The sequence below is a fragment of the Zingiber officinale genome, chromosome 6A, assembly GCF_018446385.1.
Source record: "Zingiber officinale cultivar Zhangliang chromosome 6A, Zo_v1.1, whole genome shotgun sequence".
NCBI classification, from domain to species: domain Eukaryota; kingdom Viridiplantae; phylum Streptophyta; class Magnoliopsida; order Zingiberales; family Zingiberaceae; genus Zingiber; species Zingiber officinale.
Window position 1 is genome coordinate 21,804,163 of NC_055997.1, and position 23,180 is coordinate 21,827,342.

General features: G+C 35.8%; 1 protein-coding gene across 1 annotated transcript; it reads left to right on the forward strand.

Annotated features, from left to right (window-relative positions):
- The first annotated feature begins 18,533 nt into the window (after positions 1-18,533).
- On the forward strand, positions 18,534-20,243 carry LOC121996102 (fasciclin-like arabinogalactan protein 8). Its single transcript, XM_042549922.1, has one exon. The coding sequence runs from the start codon at positions 18,691-18,693 to the stop codon at positions 19,978-19,980; it is 1,290 nt and encodes a 429-aa protein (XP_042405856.1). The 5' UTR covers positions 18,534-18,690; the 3' UTR covers positions 19,981-20,243.
- Positions 20,244-23,180: the final 2,937 nt, after the last annotated feature.

The window sequence follows — 23,180 nt, forward strand, 5'->3', positions numbered from 1 at the left end:
ATAATAGTTTAATAAAATCGTTGTCTATTACTATGTAAGCAATGTTAATAGACAATGATTACTTAAAATTATTGTCGTAGGTCTAAAAAAATAAACTTATAGACAACAATTTTAAAAATTATTATCTTTGACATACATAAGACAAGATTTTTTAAAAACCATTGTCTTTTAAAAAAATGGTCAACAACAATAGTTTTTAATAAAACCATTGTTAAATGACAAAAAGATAATAGTTTTTTAAAAATTCATTATCTATTGAGTGTGGTGGAATTCCAAATTTCTTATAGTGAATTTATGAGAAATCAAATACACATAACTAAATCGTGTGAAGTCATCAATAAATGTAATGAAATATGAACTTCTATTGTTAGTGTTCACATTCATTGGACTACAAATATTTGAATGAATTAATTATAATGGTGATTCAACTCTAATAGTTTTACCAAATGATTTTCTAGTTACTTTTCTAACAAGACAATGCTCACATATAGATAAATTAACTTATCATAATTGTCGATCAGACCCTCTTTAGCTAATCTATTCATTCGTTCTTATCCAATATGTCCCAGTTTAGCATGTCAAACTTCATCATTAATATTAACATTACTAGTAAGAACAATGTTTGAAAAATAACCATCATTGTCATAATCAATACCTGGTTCTATATCAAGAACCATGAAACTATTCAATACATAACCATATCCTATTAACGTAGAGTTAATTCTTAGTTCCACACAACGACTATAAAAATTTATACAATAACCTAAATCAAGAAAACTATTAATGAAAATCAAATTCCGTCGAATATTAGGAGCATACAAGAGGACACCATGCAAAAACAAAGTATGTCCAACACGTAGGTTGAGTTTGCAAGTGTCAACTCCTTTGACTTCAATTATTATATTATTTCCCACATATATCTATTTATTTCCAGCTGGTACCCAACAGTACTCCACGTATGTAGTTGGATCATAAGTTACATAATTCGTTACTCCTAAATCTATAATCCACAAAGCATAAGAATCAACAAACAACACTGAATTAGCAACATGTTGCTCATGAAAAGAAGATAAACATTAATATACTTCTTTTGGCTTAGTACAATCCCGAGCAAAATGACCATTCTTGCCACAGCTATAGCAAGTCAGCTTTCTCTTAGGTTTTTTCCAATATTTCTTTTTTTTTTCTTCTTGATTTGGTCTTGCCCAGCAACAGCACCAGCTTCCTTTCCTTTTCCCTTTCCTCTCTTAAACTATCTTTTCTTATTCTTGGAACCAGAACCTTTAACTACAAAATCTTGCCCAGTAATCCTTGCAGATTCTATTCTCTCCGCCTCAAGTTCAACATGACACAAGATATTAGTAAAAGTCTTAATACTCTCACTATGTGTCAGATTCTGTTTCATCATTTTCCAAGAATTAGGAAGGGAACGAATTAATTCTTAAACTTGTTGTTCATCAGTTAACTTAAGCTCTCGAATCATATTACTCATTTCCCTCAGATATTTAGCCATGGTAACATTTGAGCATCTTTTATAGCTGTCAAACTTAATTATCAATTGATAAAGCTTACTAAGACTTAATCCACTGTACTTCTCTTTAAGGGTTGTCTAGACAACATGAGTCAATGGTAATGTCTCATACTCAAATACCAGGTCATCCACCATTGAACTAATCAATATTCTCTTATCAGTGAAGTCATTTTTCCATGCTTTATAGGCATCAAATGTTAGTAATTAGCCCTAAGAGCCAATCATGAGATGATTAGGCTTTTTGGATTAATCATTGAGTTAGACTCGAATGAACCCACTCATTGGATTAAGTGTAATCCGAATTAGACTCATTGAGTTAGACTCAAATAGATTCAATTATTGGATTGAGTCGAATTGCATGGGAATCAATGGGTTAGACACATTGGGTGAACTTGAGTTCACCAAGGAAGTTGAATGGTTAAAATTCAACCATTGAATTGAATGGTTGCTTTTGAGCCATTGGATTAGAAGATGAAAGGGTGGAGACTCTTGGTATTCCATGGGATAGCTATAGATATCATTTGGATGATATTTTTCATAATATTTGATCACTTGAGAAGGTGAAAGGTCACTTTTGCTTCTTCTTCTTCCTCCTTTCCTTGCTTGGCCGAAACATACATTTGAGGTTGCTAGCACAACCTTGTGTGTTTCCTTCTCCATCTTGTTGAGTTTGTGAGACAAACGAAGGCAAGGTTTGTTCATGTGGATACCGTAAATGCGCGAACGCTTGATCATGCTGTGATCCGAGCTGTCAGGAGATCGTGAGCATGCTTCAAAGGTATAACTCTATCATGTCTTTAGATCTAACTTAGTATAAGATTATGTTTCCCTTCGCATGGATCTTCTGGAGGAAATAAGTTTTTCCACTGCGCGTTTGTGTTTTTAAGCAACCTATTCCCTTACATCAAAGTCATATTTGTGTTGTGATGTAGAACCATCAGCAGGTTCTTCCATAAACTAATTTAGAGTCTCTGGAACTTCTTGTTTCTAAAAAATATATTATATCTTGAGGTATCAGATTTTATAATTGTCCCTATATAATTTCTCTCCCTTATTGAGTTCAGCCATGATGTTCTTAGTTGCCATAATCTATAAATAAACATATTATTTAGTTATTCAATGTATTTCACATGTATATAATTTATGATTGACTCAATGTTAATTTGAGTTGTTTTATAAAATCAAATAGTAACTACATTTCCATTTATCATTTGTATAATCCAATCTAACCAACATTGATGAATACTATTATACACATCTCATCAAATGAACTAATTATTAAGTGAACAAATCATGAAATGAACTCATCATTTAAATGAACTAATTATTATTTTAAGACTGTTAACATATAACATTCGTTTTCTAGTTTGTAAACATATAACATTCTTTTTCTAGTTTGTAAACATATAACATAACATTTCATAAAGTAGTACTGTTCGTACATAATAACAGTTTCTACTCACTATAAGAAAATCTACAATCAACAACAATTAAAAGAAAATAATTTTGAGGGAAAATCATTGTTTTAGAGCTTTTAACAATGGTTTTAACAAAAATTGTTGTCTTTTTGTGCTTTTTTAACAAAGACAATGGTTTTTGTCTTTTAGTGTTGTTTGGAGGGGCTACGACAATGGATTTTTAAAATCATTGTGTTTAACTGTTATTGCAAGGGCTACGACAATGATTTTTCTAACTGTTGTCTTTTTCCACTTTCTTAGGTTACAAGACAATAGATATTTTAGTTAAAATATTAATTTCCTTAAACCTAAATATTTCACAAAGTCTCGATTGCCAAAAAACCCTCCCTTCCTTCGTCAAAGACCCGTCTCCTTCATCAAAGACTCACCTCCATCACCCTGACGCTTCTCCGGCAACTCGATGGTGAGGCGTTCAACTCCTGCAACTCGACGGTGAGGAGTTTGACCCTTCACTAATCCCTTCACATTCTTCAACTTCTTGGCCCCGTGCTGACAAGACTCCTCTCACGGACAGACTGATCTACCTTCGCCTTCATTCGTTTCGCCCTAATGACGCTCCTCGCTATGGCATGCTTCACTCCTTTAACTCTAAGCCCCTCCGCCTCTCCTCTCCCTTGCTATCCTTGCTTGCCGTCCCCGTCGAGGAAGCGATTACTCGCCTCTCGCCAACTTTGATGCCATAAGATGTATGTTCTAGGTGCCTTTGCATAAATTGATCTTTCACAAGATTAATAATAATTTTAACTCAATATAACCTAATTAATCTTTTGTATAATTTTTAAATCAATAAATTTCAATAACGTTTCTATATTCAACTCTAATCCTACATCCATTTGAAGAGTATATGGAATGTTCAGAAATAGGAATGTCTTTTATTTAAGCAACTACTCTTGTAGGAATACAAATGCTTTTTTTAACATTGATGAATTGTATAAATCTTAATGAAGCAACATATATTTTAGAAATTAATCATTTCAATCTTTTAAGTGCAAAAAAAAGTAGTTTATTTAATTTTCTCTATGTTTTTCTAACTTTTGCTTGATTACTTTTGCATTGATTCTGCTACTGCCAACATTCTAGTGGCTTAGAAAAGTCTACTCTCGAAAAATCCTAAAATCATTGATGGTAATTTAATTTCTTTTTAATGGCTTGATTATTTGAACAAGCTAAGTTTATGGATGGGAATAGGTTATCTCAATATGAATGGGAAAACATGAAACTGATGATACAAAGTAATATTTACAAATATCTAAGTATTTTACTAGAAGGATGAGAATACTTTGAAGAGGAGGCTTTGGCTAGGATTGGAAAGATAGTATTTGATGAAGAATATTCTACTTAAGGTATCATGGATTTTTACGTTTTAGATTTTATTTGGTAAATTATGTTTTCAAAATACTTGCATTTTTAACTCATTATACATTTCTTCAAATAATATGTATTCCACAAGTTCGCATTGTTGGAATCCCAAGGTTATTTTTGGTGTGATCAACCAAGTTAGATTAGGTCCTGTTATGTTCTGATCCCTGTGTCTAAGTGTGCAGGAGCTCAGGAGCACAAGAAGTCGATCGGAAGACGCAGCTAGCGATAAGGACGGCATGAGAGAGAGCAAATGGGCTTGGTGCGTCCTAGGGATGAGACACTGCAGAAGAGTACGTCGGTGGACAAGAAGGACATGCATGACGTTCGAGGGACAAAAAGCCGGAGCGGAAGTCTGCTCGATGAGAAGGCCAAAAATTGGGTTCGGGTGAGACCTATTCATTTGGCCAAAATCACCTAGACGAATGGAGCAGCGGAAGAGCTCAAGTAGAGTAATGGAGCTGCTAGAGGCGCCTTCAACAAGAGTTGAAGGCGCCTCCGTGACCTTCAGGAAGAAGGCACCTTCAATGGCTGAAGGCACCTTCAATGGCTGAAGGCACCTTCAACCAACCATGGAAGGCGCCTTCGACCAGGCAATATGGCAATTGGCGGAAAGGATAAAGTTTTATCCTGTGCCACGCTGGAGGCGCCTTTCAGCCCTATGGAAGGCGCCTTTAGCCTAAGGATAAGTTTTTCCAAGGGTTATAAAAGGACCCTGGACCTAGGAAAGAAATAACAACTTATGTATTTGATTTCCTAGCAATAGTCTGAGCTATTAACGAGTGTAAGAGGCTTCTTCGCCTTCAGTAAATGAGACTTTTTAAGAGCTTTCATTTGGCTTGGATTAACAACCACTTAGGTTGTAACCAAGTAAATTCTAGTGCCTCTTTCTTTAGTTTTTTATTGTTTTATTTTATTTGCTATTGCTGCTAACCTAAGTTGAAAAGTTTGAGAAGGTATTGGTTTAAGTGTTTTAGGCAACTCAACCCTCTCCAGCCGCCCAACCCGGACCAACACGCATTAATGCTTAATATTATGTTGGACTTGATCTTTGTTACTCTCTGATTGGTTGAGCTGTGATGTGTATTTTTATTATTAATAATTAATATTTATGGATACAAATGTTTGATTTACATTGCATTTCTTTTAATATTTTTGATTCACAGCTAGTTGACTGTAACAATCATCTAGTTCCTTGTTTTAGGACATTTTCTAGTTGAGTCGCTGGATTATGGATGCCTTAGCTTCTTGACATCTTTAGTTGCTGCTTCAATTATCTTTATTTCTAGATACACTATTGATGTAAAAAATCATCCTTGGGTAAGATAACTACTTGAGATAGATCTATGTTATAACTATATTATGTTAAGAACTAAACTCTCTTTAATTTGCAGAGCAAGAAACTTACTGAGTGCACTGCTATAATGGAGTTGACATGAAGGATTGCATCTAACCTCAAGGGTGTGACTGATAAGTACTTCGACGATTGCAATGATGAGGATACGAGTAACCACGCCAAGTATGAAGAACTAGCAAGAAAACTTTGGGATTTAAGAGAAAAGATGGTTAAAGCCAATGAACAAAGAACATTCAAGGCGAGAGGATAAGTAGCATCTACCAAAATCCTTTAAGCTCATGCAATAAGATATAGTTGAGAGAAGTAGTTTTGAGTGTCTTCTAATTAAAATTTCTTTGTGTACGAGTAATTATTTTTGTTCTAGAAGTGTAAAGATGATAATTTGCATACTTATATTGGTTTTTTATTTAATAATATATTGTTGATTGAAGTAGATTTGATTTTCATTCATCTTCTATTTGTTTATGATATTAGAAGACAATAGTTTAAAATCATTGCAGAGCTATTGTCTATCGTATTTAAAAGACAATGATTTTTAAACATTGTGAAACTGTTATTGTTGGTATTAAAAGACAACGATTTAAAATTCGTTATTGTTGAGGGTACCTTTAACAACACCATTAGTTATAACGGTTTTAGAGTGTCAACGACAATAGATTTTATCCATTGTCTTTTAACTTTTTTGTAGTAGTGACTACATGATTTTATTAAACTTAATGAGCTAATATGCTCATACAAAATGACAGTAATAACAACAATATTCTAATAAACTAGATAAGTTAATACCACTGCCACTAAGACAAACGCTAGTACAGAGGCCAATACTATCCCTTTCGTCCTAGACTCGATAAGAGCAATCTCAGGTAGACCAATTTTAGGATTCTTTGTTTGATCTACATTCAGATCCTCTTGTGGATCTTCCTCAAACTCTTCGGGATTCTCTTGATCCACATGGTGACATAGTCCCATACACAACTGTGCATATGAGATTCACCCTTCGAAGAGTCTCCATAAATGGTGTACTACTTCATTGAGGTATATTGGCTGCAATCAGGCCAAAACCTAGATTCTATAATTATCTAGGATTAGAAAGTCTTCTTGTTCGAGTTTTCAAGACAATTGATAAAGTCATCCAATAAGCCGTTCGACTCCGTGAACCGAATCATACTTAATCTCCTCAATCTCCTCTCTCAGCTCATTGCATTGCATGTCGCGATGAGTCATCGTGTACATCTAGAATTGAAAATAATAATGTCAGTACAAAATTAACAAACCAATAACAAAACTAGTTTATTTTAATTGACATATATGCATAGAACCAACACATAGAATAACTAAGAAAATAAGAAAAATAAATTTTCTTTATTTGAGGAGCTCCAGTTGACTAACACATTGGACCAGCCGATTGGGTAATTAGATCGTAAGTCCCCTTCCCTCATTAAAACTAATCTAATTGGGATCTTTAGTTGTTATTGTTTAACCTAAGTTCATTTAAGTCTAAACCAGACTTATTGATCAAGTCAATGTTTATTTAATCAATCCTAGCTCATTGGATAATTTGATCCAATTTTGATCCAATCTGGCTTATTAGAACAATCTAGTCCACTTGATCAAATTTGGAAAGGTTCAGTCCAATTAGATTCAATGTGGTTTGATTGAACGAAACTAATTTGGTTAAACCAACCAATTATTTGAGCTACATAGGGGTTTAAAAGGACTAACCTGATCTAGTTAAATCAACCAATGATTTAAACCTTACCTCGGTCTAACTGGACCAAACTAATCTGGTTTAACTAACCAATAGTTTGAACTAGACCAGGGTCTCAATGACCTAATTATTCAAGTCTATGCCCAATTAATTAAAATATTAAAAAATAAAATTCAATTTCCAATTTAATTGAATCGTAAATTAATTAAACTATTTTCTAATTAATTGCAACATGCATTAATTAAAAAATTACACTAACGTTACTAGTGTTGACATTAATTTCAACCGGCATGAGTTTCAAAAGTTTTTTTTTATGCATTAATAAACCTTAGTATAATGAAATAATGAATTAAAAATAAACTTAATGGTTGCCAAAAAAAACTTTGCCGAAACATATGCATGAAACTTAATACTTGGTATGAAACCTAATGCTTCGATTTTTGTTCGCTATCACCCACGCTGCTTTTCTCTTCTTCGTCGCCAGCACCCACACCGCCATCACCTCCGACCCTCTTCGCTCGCTCGTTGATTATAATCGGAGGACTAACCTCCTAATTGTCCACCGGTCAGAGGTCATAAATGAAGACAAACTCCATGGTTATCATCTGCTGTGCTCGGGCTTCAGTGATGTTGCAGATCGCAATTGTGTCCAAGGACAAGCTCAGTGATGGCGGAATCCGATAGAGCAAACTTCATCGACGATTCCACGGGGCGATGAACAAGTGCATACCATTTGAATATATCTATTGACATATCTTGCACATATCCTTTTATAGTAACATGATCTACAAGAATAAGAGATCTTATGCTTTCACGACAACATAATCATATAGCAAGCAAAAAGATCTATCATGCATTCAACCTTGCTATGATACCATTGTTGATTCTAAATGCATAAAAAAATACAGAAATACAAAATCGGTAAAACTCACAGTGATTTCCCGTAGTAGATCTTGATTTTCATTTTTTGTACAAAACAAAAAACTCACAATGATGCTCGGAGAAGAAAATCGAAGAAGATATTGAATAATAACTTGTCATCAGAAAAAGGATCATGAACAAATCAGAAAGTTCTTCACGATTCCACGAGCCAAATCCCTTTCTACTGGATGTTCTCCTTGCCAATTACTTGCTCACCATCTTTTACCCTTTCGATTCCTTAGACGCCTTATATATAAAGGCGAGGAAGATGAAGGGCCACTCATAAAGGAGGAAGGTGAAGGGAAAGAGACACTCTTTCATCTTCGTAACTCCTACCGACCAACCCATAAGCCAATAAAAAATATATATATTAAAAAAATATATAAAAAGATCGACAATTTTAAGTTTGGGTTATAAATTAGACAGTTAAGTCCATATACCTATTGAATTTTTTATTTTCATTTAAAATTTTAAATAATTTTTTCTCAATCCGCATATCAATACAAGCTTGCCACAAATTGATCTGTGCGAGTGTACAGACGGATCAATTCATTTAGACCTATCTTAAAATGAATGGATAAAATTTTAATATAATCCATTTAAATTATTTGACGGGACATACTAATCCAATGGGCCAATGACCCATCCCATTCCATCCCATTCCATCCCATTCATCCTTATAAAATATATATATTTTTAAATACATATACGTAGCTGTATTGATTACAATTTTATAACTTGTAATATATATCAAAGATAATTCGATAATTTACGAAAAGGCGTACTTAAAGTTATGAATTAATCAAAAGACGTACCATACTTTGATATTTATCAAATAACACACTCAATTTTCTATTCTTCCCATTCTACCCCTCAATCATTTGTCAATCTCTTTCCTTTTTTTGCATGCAATTTTTTTTTCTCTCCCTCTCTTCAATGCACACATCCTCTCTTCTCTTTCCTCCCATCTTCTCTTTCCTCACTCTTTTGGAGATATGCATGCATGTAAAGCATAATATGGGTCTGATATTATTTTATATCAGGCTCACGGGATTAGAGTTAAACGTGCTTTCTTTAATAACATTTTAACACCTTTGGAGAAGTCGAAATATGAAATGGACAGCACCGTTGGACTCCTTACAGTCTCAAAAATCTATAGGACCTGAAATTAGTACAATCCAAGGTATCTAGGTCCATAGTGGGTTTTGACGAAAACCCACTGATGGACCTAGATACCTCGGATTGTACTCATTTCAGGTCCTATAGATTTCTGAGACTGTAAGGAGTCCAACGGTGTTGTTCATTTCATATTTTGACTTCTCCGAATGTGTTAAAATATGATCAAAAGAATCGACTAAAACAACCTAATGTGGACCTGATATGAACATTGGGCCTGATATGGTTCATATCAGGCCTACGTTGGGTTGCTTTAGCTATTTTTTTTATAACATTTTAACACCTCTGAATCAGTCAAAATATGTAATGGGCGGCACCAGTCAATTATTTGCAACCTCAGAAATCCATAGGACTTGAAATGGATGCAATCAGAGGTCTCTAGGTCCATCAGTGGGTTTTGACTGAAACCCACTAATTGACCTAGAGACCTCAGATTACACCTATTTCAGTTCCTATGGATTTATGAGGTTTTAAGGAGTTAAAATATGCTATCAATTGTTTATTTTGGCTTCTCAGAGGTGATATAATATAATAAGAAAGAATCTGTAAAAATTTTCACGTTGGACCTTAAACATGTATCAGATGTTAATTCTTTTCCCCTATCAAATATCGACAACTAGTCAATGCTTATTTACTAGGGTTGTACATCAATTATCAGTCTTCATGTTCATCTTTCAATAACATATTGATTATTACTTTAACTCGGGATGAAAGTGAACAGATCTATTATGCTACAAAATTTTTAGCAACACAACTAAAGCAGCATTTGCTAAGTTAGCAGGCATAGGTGAGGAGCATAAAATGTTGATCCTCTTTCACTAACGAACTTTGAGGAAGAATCATAATACAGTAAACATGTATTTGCAAGGATAAAAATCACAACACAATAATTATGGAGATTTTTCCATATTACATTATATCACCTCCGAGAAGCCAAAATAAACAATTGATAGTATATTTTAACTCCTTGAAACCTCATAAATCCATAGGAACTGAAATGAGTACAATCTGAGGTCTCTAGGTCCATAAGTGGGTTTCGGTCAAAATTCACTGATGGACCTAGAGACCTCAGATTGTACCCATTTCAAGTCCTGTGAATTTCTGAGGTTACAAGGAATCGAATGGTGTCGTCCATTGCATATTTTGACTAATCCGGAGGTGTTAAAGTGTTATACAAAAATCAGCTAAAACAATCCAACATGGGTTAGATATGGTTTATATCAGGCCCATTTTGGGCCTAATATGGAACCATATCAGGCCCAACGTGGGCCTGATATGGAACTATATCAGACCCATTGATGCTGCACACCTACAAAAACTATAGAGGGTTTGCCAAAAACTATGCTAACAGGATTGGTGTGCAGCACAATAAAACCAGCTCTTATATAATCTTTTAATGACACCAACCTCTCTTTATGTTGGAGTAAATTTCCATGGCATTCCATCAGCAACATCAACATTAAACTGAACAATCACATCCCTGCCAACTTAACTATTTCTTTTACATTTAAGCTTTCATTTACAACACTGTTGCTTGTCCAACTTAACTATTTCTTTTTTCTTATCATTAATGTTTGACTAAATAAATCCCCATTCTAATTAACTTAAAATCTTTAATTTCCTATGGTCTGAGTTTACTTCAACTAAATTCACTGATTTACAAAATATGCTTAGCAGATGATACTGTTGGTTGGTACTCGGAAAGCCTAGAGGTTCCACTGTACAAAAATTTTGTACAAAGGTCTGAACCTTTTCCTAGCTAGCATGTGTTCTTTTAAATTAAATTTTGGATCGCCTGCGGAACTTAGCACGTTTGATCCAAAACTTAATCTATTTGTTCTTTTAGGTTTTGACTTGGATCTCCTGCGGAACTTAACACGTTCGACCCAAGTCACCTTAAGTTATTAACTCCATTAAATATTAATTTCCATAATCGGTTCCCAGTACTGACGTGGCGAGGCACATGACCTTCTTGGATATGGGAGCAACCACCACCGACTAGACAAAACCTTTTATAGAAAGCTAATATTTAATTTCCTAAAATAACTTTAGGTTAACCGAAAAGAACAATCAAATCACAAGGAAAAGAAAAAACAAAAGAACACAACATCGAAATATATATTCGAAATTCTAGAATCGTAAGCCTCTTGTATTTGGTATTATTTCCATAAATAACTAGTATGATGCGGAAAGAAAAATTACTAGTTATACCTTGTAGAAAAACCTCTTGATCTTCTACCGTATTCCTCTTCTAACCTCGGACGTTGTGTGGGCAACGATCTACCGAGATGAGAAACCACCAACCACCTTCTTCTTCTCCTAGCTAGGTTCGGCCAACAAAAAGAAGCTTCACCAAGGACGAAGAACAAAACACCAACCAAGCTCCAAGGGATACAAGCTTTCTCTCCTTCTTCTTCTTCTTCTCCAAGTAGTATCCGGCCACCACAAGAACTCCAAGCAAGAGATAAGTTTCGGCCACCACAAAAGAGGAAGAAAGGAAGAGGATGGTCGGCCACAATAATATTCTTCAAGGATGAATAATTTCGGCCACCACTAATGCTCCAAGGGATGCTAGAGATGAGACTTGCTTTCTCTCCTTCTTCTCCTTCCTTGATCCGGCCACAAACAAAAGCTCCACCATGAAGATAGGTTTCGGCCAACAAGAGGAGAAGAGAGAAAGGGCCGGCCACCACACCAAGGAAAAGAGGGAGAAAAATAATAGAGGTTGTTCACCATGAAGGCACCCCTACCCCTTCTTTTATATTCCTTGGCTTTGGCAAATAAGGAAATTTATTTATAATAAAATTTCCTTAACTTTTCTTGACAACAATTAATTAAGAAAAAATTAAATAAATTTTCCTAATTAATTGTATGTGGCCGGCCACCTCATCTAGAGCAAATAGGATAATTTTAATCAACAATTAAAACTTCCTTTTTTTGTCTTTGGAAATTTTAAAAAATAAAATTTCCTTTTAAAATCCCTTCATGGTTGATAAAAAGAAATTTCTATAATTTTAATTTTCAACATGTGAATAATTCTTCAGAGAGAAAAAATAAAATATCTTTCCAATCTACAAATAAGGAAAGAGATCTAATCTCTTTCTTTTAATCTTTTTGTAGATCTTTTAAAGAGAGATATTTTAATTTTAATTCTCTGTAATAAATTATATCTTCCACATAATAAAAATTAAAATTAAAATTCTTTTAATTTAATGGGGCCGGCCACCTAAGCTTGGGTTCAAGCTAGGGCCGGCCACCCATGAACCAAGGCTTGGCCGGCCCTAGCTTGAACCACAAGCTAGCTTGGCCGGCCCCTTTCTCATGGGTATGAAGGTGAGTATAGGTGGGTATAGTACTCTATAAATAAGAGGCTACGATAGGGACCGAGAGGAGGAATTGGTTTTGGTCTCCCGATAAAATTAAGCATCCCATGTTCGCCCCGAACACACAACTTAATTTTATCAATAATAATTCATTCCACTAGAGAACTATTATTGAACTACCGCACCAATCCCAAATTACATTTTTGGGCTCCTTCTTATTATGAGTGTGTTAGTCTCCCTGTGTTTAAGATATCGAATATCTACTAATTAAGTGAGTTACTGACAACTCATTTAATTAATTTCTTAGTCCAAGAGTAGTACCACTCAACCTTATTATCATGTCGGACTAAGTCCACCTGCAGGGTTTAACATGACAATCCTTATGAGCTCCTCTTGAGGACATTATCAACCTAGTATCACTAGGACACAGTTTCCTTCTATAATCAACAACACACACTATAAGTGATATCATTTCCCAACTTATCGGGTTTATTGATTCATCGAACTAAATCTCACCCATTGATAAATTAAAGAAATAAATATCAAATATATGTGCTTGTTATTATATTAGGATTAAGAGCACACACTTCCATAATAACTGAGGTCTTTGTTCCTTTATAAAGTCAGTATAAAAAGAATGACCTCAAATGGTCCTACTCAATACACTCTAAGTGTACTAGTGTAATTATATAGTTAAGATAAACTAACACCTAATTACACTACGACCTTCCAATGGTTTGTTCCTTTCCATCTTAGTCGTGAGCTACTGTTTATAATTTATAAGGAACCGATAACATGATCTTCTGTGTGTGACACCACACACCATATTATCTACAATATAAATTAATTGAGCAACTACATTTATCATAAATGTAGACATTTGACCAATGTGATTCTTATTTCTAGATAAATGTTTATACCAAAAACTAGGCTTTTAGTATACACTCTAACAGATACACATCAAGGGGTTTAACATTAACAATCTAGTAAGTCTACTTAGTACTAATGTAAAGAACTAAAAGAAAAATAACATAAGAATACAGTTGGAAACACTCAACAATTCACTTTTTTTTTTTTTTGAAGTTTTAACACATATTCCTTTAATCAGATCCAACACAAATAAATTCTTTGTAAACAAAATAAACCATGTGCAGATATCCCAATACTATTATTTTCTTGGCATTTCTTGATGAGTTGCCAAATTAAATAAATAACATATCTGGTTAATTCTCTATTATAAAATCTTAATTTATTTAAAAAATCTTTGTTCCCTTGCTTATTTTCCTCTCAAATTAACTCTTGAATTTTGATAATGAATCATTCATTTGATCTATTATTAAACAATTTGTGTATTTTATTCATATAAGAAGAATTTCTTCCAATCATTAGACATTTTATTAATCACCAAAATTTTGAAAAAAAATTGACTAACAAAACTAACTTGATCTACTATGCTTTCCAAACTTATTCAGAACCAAGGAGAACTGTTCTATAGGAAAATAAATAGTTTTCTTATTTAATTCCTCTAAAACCGCTCTATCAATGAACAACAACTGCCTCAATTGTAGTTTTCTAAAGATAAGGAAAGAATGATCACCTCGAATTCCCTCTGCATTTTTGACAACCCCTTTGCAGTTTTCCTAGGTGTGTAGCATCAATGGGCCTGATATGGAACCATATCAGGCCCACGGTGGGTCTGATATGGTTGCATATCAGGCCCACGTTGGCCCTGATATGGTTGCATATCAGGCCCACGTTGGTCCTGATATGGTTCCATATCAGGCTCACGTTGGCCTGTTTTAATTTATTTTTTTATAATATTTTAACACCTTCGGATCAGTGATGTATGCTTCAACTATATGCTTATGTCCAGTACCGTATGTTTCAACTGTATGTTACTAGTGTTAAAGCTTCAAAAAAAAAGTGAATTGTTGAGTGCTTCGAACTGTATGCTTATGCCATTTTTCTTTTAGTTCTTTACATTAGTACTTAGCATACTTACTAGATTGTTAATGTTAAACCCCTTGATGTGTATCATCTGCTGAGCATATTTTGCTAATTGGTGAATTTAGTTGAAGTAAACTCAGACCATAGGAAATTAAATATTTTAAGTTAATTAGAATGAGGATTTATTTAGTCAAACATTAATGATAAGAAAAAAGAAATAGTTAAGTTGGGGCATGCAGTCCCTATTGACAAACAAATCTTTGCATGCAGTCCCGATCCATGAAAATCTTTGTTTTCACTCCCCAATCAAACATCTTTACCTAATTGCTCATGATATTTTCAGGTACAAAAAGTCTAAAAATCAGTATAAATCCTCTTAAATTGAGTATATTAACTTAGAATCTAGTATATTTTCTATCAAATTGAGTACGATTCTTTTTTCACCTCAAAATATACTCGATTTTAGTTTAATGTGCTGAATTTAATAGGAATTATACTCATTTTTAGACTATTTGTACTGAAAAATATGAGGGTTAATTTCGATAGAAAATATACTCGATCCTAGTATAGAGTACTAGATTATAGTGTAAAGTACTGAATTTAACATGAATTATACTAATTTTTAGACTTTTTATACCTAAAAAATAAGAGAGATAATTTTAATAGAAAATATACTCGATTTTTAATATAAAGTACTGACTTTAAGAAGAATTATACTCATTTTTGGACTTTTTGTACTCAATTTTAGAATTTTTGTACCTAAAAAATTTGAGGGGTAATTTAGGTATCAATATTTGCATGAGGGAGTTGAAATAAGTAATACTTTGCATGCGGGGAGTAGAAACAAAGTTTTTTGGACATGGAGATTGCATGCAAAGTTAACATTGTGATTGGAGATTTTTCTCTAATTTACCGTTAAGTTGGACATGCAACAATATTGTAAATGAAAGCTTAAATGTAAAAGAAATAGTTAAGTTGGCAGGGATGTGATTGTTTAGTTTAATGCTGATGTTGCTGATGGAATGCCCTGGAAATTTACTCCAACAGAAAGAGAGGTTGGTGTCATTAAAAGATTATATAAGAGCTGGTTTTATTGTGCTACACACCAATCCTGTTAGCATAGTTTTTGGCAAATCCTCTGCAGTTTTTGTAGGTGTGCAGCATCAATGGGCCTGATATAGTTCCATATCAGGCCCACGTTGGGCCTGATATGGTTCCATATTAGGCCCAACGTGGGCCTGATACTGGGCCTGATATAAACCATATCAAACTCATGTTGGATTGTTTTAGTTGATTTTTTCTATAACACTTTAACACCTTCGGATCAATCAAAATATGCAATGGACGACACCATTCGATTCCTTGTAACCTCATAAATTCACAGGACTTGAAATGGGTGCAATCTGAGGTCTCTAGGTCCATCAGTGGATTTTGACCGAAATCCACTTATGGACCTAGAGACCTCAGATTGCACCCATTTCAATTCCTATGTATTTATGAGGTTTCAAGGTGTTAAAATATGCTATCAATTGTTTATTTCGACTTCTCGGAGGTGATATAATGTAATATGGAAAAATCTCCATGATTATTGTGTTGTGATTTTTATCCTTGCTGATACATGTTTACTGTATTATGATTCTTCCTCAAAGTTCGTTAGTGAAAGAGCATCAATATCTTATGCTCCTCACTTATGCCTACTAACTTAGCAAATGTTGCTTTAGCTGTGTTGCTAAAAAATTGTGTCGCATAATAAATCTGTTCACTTTCATCCCGAGTTAAAGTAATAATCAATATGTTATTGAAAGATGAACATGAAGACTGATAATTGATGTACAACCCTAGTAAATAAGCATTGACTAGTTGTCGATATTTGATAGGGGAAAAGAATTAACTTCTGATACATGTTTAAGGTCCAACGTGAAAATTTTTACAAATTCTTTCTTAATATATTATATCACCTTCGAAAAGCTAAAATAAACAATTGATAGCATATTTTAACTCCTTGAAACCTCATAAATCCATAGGAACTGAAATGAGTGCAATCTGAGGTCTCTAGGTCCATCAGTGGGTTTCAGTCAAAATCCACTGATGGACCTAGACACCTCAGATTGCACCCATTTCAAGTCCTGTGGATTTCTGAGGTGGCAAGAAATTGAATGGTGCCGTCCATTGCATATTTTGACTGATTCGGAGGTGTTAAAATGTTAAAGAAAAAATCAGTTAAAACAACCCAACATAGGCCTGATATGGTTCATATCAGGCCCAACGTTCATATCAGGTCCACATTAGGTTATTTTGGGCGATTCTTTTGATCATATTTTAACACCTTCGGAGAAGTCGAAATATGAAATGGACAGCACCATTGGACTCCTTGCAACCTCAGAAATCCATAGGACTTGAAATGGGTGCAATATGAGGTCTCTAGGCCCAATAGCGGATTTTGGTCAAAACCCACTAATGGACCTAGATACCTCGGATTGTATTCATTTTAGGTCATATAGATTTTTAAGACTGTAAGGAGTCCAACGGTGCTGTCCATTTCATATTTCGACTTCTCCGAAGGTGTTAAAATGTTATTAAAAAAAGCACATTAAACTCTAATCCCGTGGGCCTGATATAAAATAATATCAGACCCATAATATGCTTTACATGCATGCATATCTCCAAAAGAGTGAGGGAGGAGAAGATGGGAGGAAAGAGAAGAGAGGATGCGTGCATTGAAGAGAGGGAAGAGAAAAAAAATTACATGAATAAAAAAAAGAGATCGACAAATGATTGAGGGGTAGAATGGAAAGAATAGAAAATTGAATGTATTATTTGGTAAATATAAAAGTATGATATATTTTTTGGTTAATTCATAACTTTAAATACGTCTTTTGATAAATTGTCGAAGATAATTATTTTATATAATTCTAATTGATTTAGTCTGTTTGATAATGAATAATTTAGTCAAGTCAATTTAATTTCAATTAATTTAAATATTTGACATCATAAGCTAACTAGCAGTATGTCTTCCTCGATTTTCAATCTAATTTCAATTGATTTAAATATTTGACATCATAAGCTAACTACCAGTATGTCTTCCTCGATTTTCATTTAAACTTAGTACTTATTAAAAAAAATTGTAAGTTAAAAATCCTCGAGTAAAAGTTAGGTTAATTTGAATAAATCGATTAAATTGATAGAATTTAAAAATTCAATTCAATTTATTCATAAATTTAATTTTATTTTTTAAAAAATTAATTAATTCAGTTCGATTTTAATTTTAAATTTTTTATTCGATTAAATCGAATAAATTGAATAGATTGAATTTTTAAATTTAAATTAATTTTTTAATCATAAATTTTAGAATAAATAAATTTTTTATTAAGTCAAATTAAATTTTTTAAAAAAACCAAATCGATTCGATTTATTTAATTTTATTAAAAATGCAATTCGACTTAATTCAATTTTTATCAAAAATTATTTCAATTCAATTTATTAAAAAAAATAGATTCAATTGGATTAATTTAATTTAATTTAATTAAATTTCAACCGAATAACCACCCACATTTAAATACTCATTCCTTCCTAACTTCTGATTTTTTTATTACCAGTACGTGTGTACTATAATCTACATTTTTTTTATTTAATTATTTGAAAAAAGAACTTACCCTTCGTTCCTCCCGTCTTTCGGCGGCAATCACGTGATGGGCAAAATCTGAAAAAGGTCGGCCGCACAAAAAACCTACCCCGCAACTCAACCACAGTTAGCGTAACCCCACTCCAACGTCCCTCCTCCTCCACAGCACGCTCTTCTTTTTCGCCATCCCGCATCTCTTTTCTTTACTCTCACTCGCTCACACTGTCACCGACACCACTGCCCGTCCAGCGCGCAGATCTCCTCGGCAATGGCAAGCACCGTGGCGACGAAGAAGCTCGCAGCTCTCCCCTACGCCCTCTTGCTGCTCTCCTGGACGGCGGCTGTCTGCACCGCCCATAACATCACCGCTATCCTCGAAGGATATCCGGAGTACTCGCAATACAACAGCTACCTGACCCAGACGAAGGTGTGCGATGAGATCAACGACCACGAGACGGTCACCTGCCTCGTCCTTGACAACGCCGCCATGTCCGCCCTCGTCGCCAAGCGCCCTCTCGCCGCCATCAAGAACGCCCTCCGCCTACTCACGCTGCTGGACTACTTCGATCCCGTCAAACTCCACGCCCTCCCCAGCGGTTCCACCCTCTCCACCACCCTCCTACAGACCACCGGCAACGCGGCCGGAAACCTTGGCGCCGTCAACGTCACCGACCTCCGTGGAGGCCGCGTTGGCTTCGCTTCCACCTCCCCTGGCTCCAAGTTTGACTGCACCTACGCCAAGTCCATCCAGCAGATACCCTACAATCTATCCGTCCTCGCCGTCTCCGCTCCCATCGTCTTCCCGGGCCTGCTCGACGCGCCCACTGCCGCCTCCTCCAACCTCACCGGCCTGCTCGAGAAGGCCGGTTGCAAGAACTTCGCAAGGCTGCTGGTCACCTCCGGCGTGCTTAAGATTTTCCAGGACGCCATGGGCAAGGGCCTCACTCTCTTCGCGCCCAACGACGACGCGTTCAAAGCGCCCGGATCGCCGGATCTGAACTCCCTCAGCAGCGCAGAGCTGGTGACGCTCCTTCAGTACCACGCGATCCCGAGCTACACCCCCAAGGCGTCGCTCAAGTCCGTCGCCGGCCGTCTCACCACCCTCGCGTCAAGCGCCGCCGGAAAGTACGATCTCTCTGTCGTCTCTCACGGCGACGACGTGTCGCTGGACACCGGGGTTGACTCTTCCCGCATCGCCAGCACGGTTCTCGACGACACCCCCGTCTGCATCCTCACGGTCAGTAACATTCTCCTTCCCAGCGAGCTCTTCGGCGCGGCACCCTCCCCGGCTCCCACCCCATCAGCCACCCCCGTCGAGGCGCCAACCCTTGCTCCCGCACCGTCGGCTAAAGCCCCGTCGACGAAGTCACACAAGAAGCATCATTCCCCTCCGGCTCCCCCAACTTCGTCACCGGATGTAGCGCCGTCGGACGCTCCTTCAGCGGCCGCAGACAAGGCGGAGGTTAAAGCGTCGTCCTCGTCGACGATGCAGATCTGGACACTGGCTACCGTCGCTGCAGTGGTCTTGGCTACCTCGGCCATGGCTTCTCTTCCATGATAGGATATTGCTGCATCTACCTCGCTTTGATTTATTCCTCATGTGCCCGCTGCGCATGCTCTCTCCTCTTCTTTTAGTTGATCTGATTTCCAGCCTGGGATCGTTATGCTGTTCGTGCTAGCTCTAAAACGAAACTCTTCGTTTGGAGCTCACTTTGAGCCGTGGATGTGTTGTTTTTTTTTCCTTCATATATTTGTTTTGGTTCTCTTAATCTTCATTTGTGGTCACTTGTGTGTAGTTAAAACGAAGTTCCATTTCCGTCAGTGTAACACTCGATGGTTCTGTTTGATGGAGGCAAGAGTGAGAGAGAGTGCGGTGGTAAGATGGCTGGAAGATCCTTTGAGAGTGCGCGTGGGTTTGCAGCATTGCTGGCTCTGGCTCGCCTTTGCTGTGGTTGGTGTGCGTATTCATGGATGCTTGGCTTTGTCTATGTTTTTCTTGGCGCTGTCAATATCGGTGGAACAGTGGCGCCACGAGAGAGGAGAGAGGAGAGAGGAGAGAGGAGAGAGGAGAGAGGAGAGAGGAGAGACGTGGCTCAAGTCATGAACGGGCGACTGCTGCAGCGCATCATTGGGTTCAAATAAAAAGTTGTCTGTTTCTTCGCCAATTTATTGCAAGGAGCACTATGGATTGTAATTGTGCATTTAATAGATACAGAAAATAATGTAAAATTTTTATTTTAATCCTTTCGCCAGCCTCTTCTCTTCTCGATCGTCATTTTTCATACATTCGAATTAGAATTATATTTTAAATTATTTTGATTTAAAAATAATAATGATAATAAAATGGTATTTTTTTTTTCCTCCTCTCTCAATTGTACATATTTTATCATTCTTTATAACTCTTTGATTACAATTCTATTTTAATGATGAAACTATCTTTCCACGGAAAATCTGAAATTCTATCTAAGTATTTTCGTGTGTCCTTTCAGGTGACATCAAATATTTCTCTTATAATTCACACTGATCATGAATATGTAGTGAAGGGTTTTAGAATTTTTGATAATAATCTCTTTTCATAATGATGTAAAGAAGTGGGTCAATTGTATCATCCTCTATATTTCAATTATCTATAAATGTATTACTTTAGAAACTCTCTATTTTTGAAAAGCTCAACGAGTTTGATTAAAAAATTTAAATTTTTTAAATTGTAGGGTTCAGTTGATGTTGAACAAAAACTACATTAAAATAGTATTTTAGGTCACTTTATATTATTTTACATGATCGACATATAACGATAATCAAATAGTCACCCTTAAGTATTTTCTTGGACATACAAGATATGCAACATATTCGTGGTATATTGACCAATATATTTCAAAATTGGAATTCAACTTCTCAAACCTTTAGATTTTTAGGTAGAGTTTATTCATGAAGTAGTTGTACAGTAAAATAAAATACTTTGAAAATGTTAATATTTTAGTTAGCTAATGACCCTGATAGTGAGGTATTATAGCAAATGAGGGGCTGATATGATCTTATATCATGGGTCAACGTGGGACTGATACGAGTCAATATTAGGCCTAATGTCACGCTCCAGGTAGTTCCAGTCAGAAGAAATTTCGACAGCATCTCTCCTGTACGGGTGACAATCTGAAATATTATTACATACAAAATATGTATAAGCCACACACGGCTGGAATATATACACAACCACGCAGTTTATATCATTAGCCCACACGATTGGAACAAAATAAACACAACCACGTAGTTATATATATATTTAATAACCCACCCGGCTGTATTAAAAACCAACACAGCGGAAAACAATAAAGAAAAATCATACAAACTAAAACAACAACTGCTAGCCGGCTAGACTTTACACAACAACCACAACAACACAAATACAATAACAACGCTAAATACATCAAATACCAAATATACGAAAAACGTGAACAACACTCGAAGCGGTCTTTGGATGTGACATAGGACTGACAGACAGGATACTCCAAGCATCTCCACAAATATCTACCTGATATCTGAAAAAAATATATCAACAGGGTGAGTCCAAGAACTCAGCGGATACCAGATAGACATGCATAATAGGTTATAACTAATAGTAATAATCATGCGGTACAACTTTCTGAACAAAGGTAGAAAATGTAGACTGAAAAAGGCGGAAGAAACTGTACTCACCAGAACCTCCTATCCGGGATATAAGGGTCGTCAGACAGATACAAAATGTCACCTGTATGCATGTCAATCATATGCAACCAAACAAATGCAGCATACATAATGCAACAAGCACAAAAATAAATGCAATCCATGCATATGATGCAAAAATGACATGGTCACCCTTGACGCCAGTCATCAATCTCACACACGATGGTGAGACCGAGTGGGTAGGGCTATAACAACTGTGCACTCTGCCATCACTGCTCCTGAGTGACTGAGTGGACAGGATGTTGTCGGAGTACACCTATCCTCCTGCCCCAAACAAAGTGGGGGAGCGTAATACTCTCATCTCCCTAAGACAGTCGAGAGGAGAGATTCCTGCCAGCTACCACACTGCTATCACACTACCCATGAGCGGACCAACGGATCCTCACAGAACAAACTGCACACACCCTACCTGATATACCACTAACCCATGAGTGGTTGTGTGTGCAGATCATGTAACTGGCGATGTGTTCAACAATAATGGAGCTGACAATCACTCAGTATGCAATCGTGCAAGATGGTGCATGACACTAAACATGTAGATACAAACAGTATACACCTCCATATAAGATGCACTAAAAAGGATATAAATCATATAATGATCTAGGAAACATAAATCCAGGTACACATAGTAGATATGTCAAATAACTAGGCTACTAAACAGTAGGGCAATGTATGTCACTATTCCAACAAGAGTAAGCATGACATCAATCAAGAGAAAATAAGTATGAAGGCATAACAGCTAATAATCAAGACAGATTACTAGAAATGAGTAGTGACATACCGAGCAAATTCAAACATAATCATTACTAATAGCAATAAACTATTATGCATATTTAAATGACTATATCAAAGAGATAAGTCAGAAGTACCCGCCTCAATAGAAAATCATATCAATCAATTCGTCGTCGAGATGCTCGTCTTGAATCAGAATCCTGCATCAATCAATATATATTTTATTTAGCTAAATTCATATGAATTAATCAGCCAAATAAAATACCCAATCCTAATTAGGGAAAACCCTAATCAACCGTAGACATT

Bases quoted from the DNA above. Each gene is read 5' to 3' on its own strand.
- LOC121996102 (XM_042549922.1), top strand. From the start codon at position 18,691: ATGGCAAGCACCGTGGCGACGAAGAAGCTCGCAGCTCTCCCCTACGCC.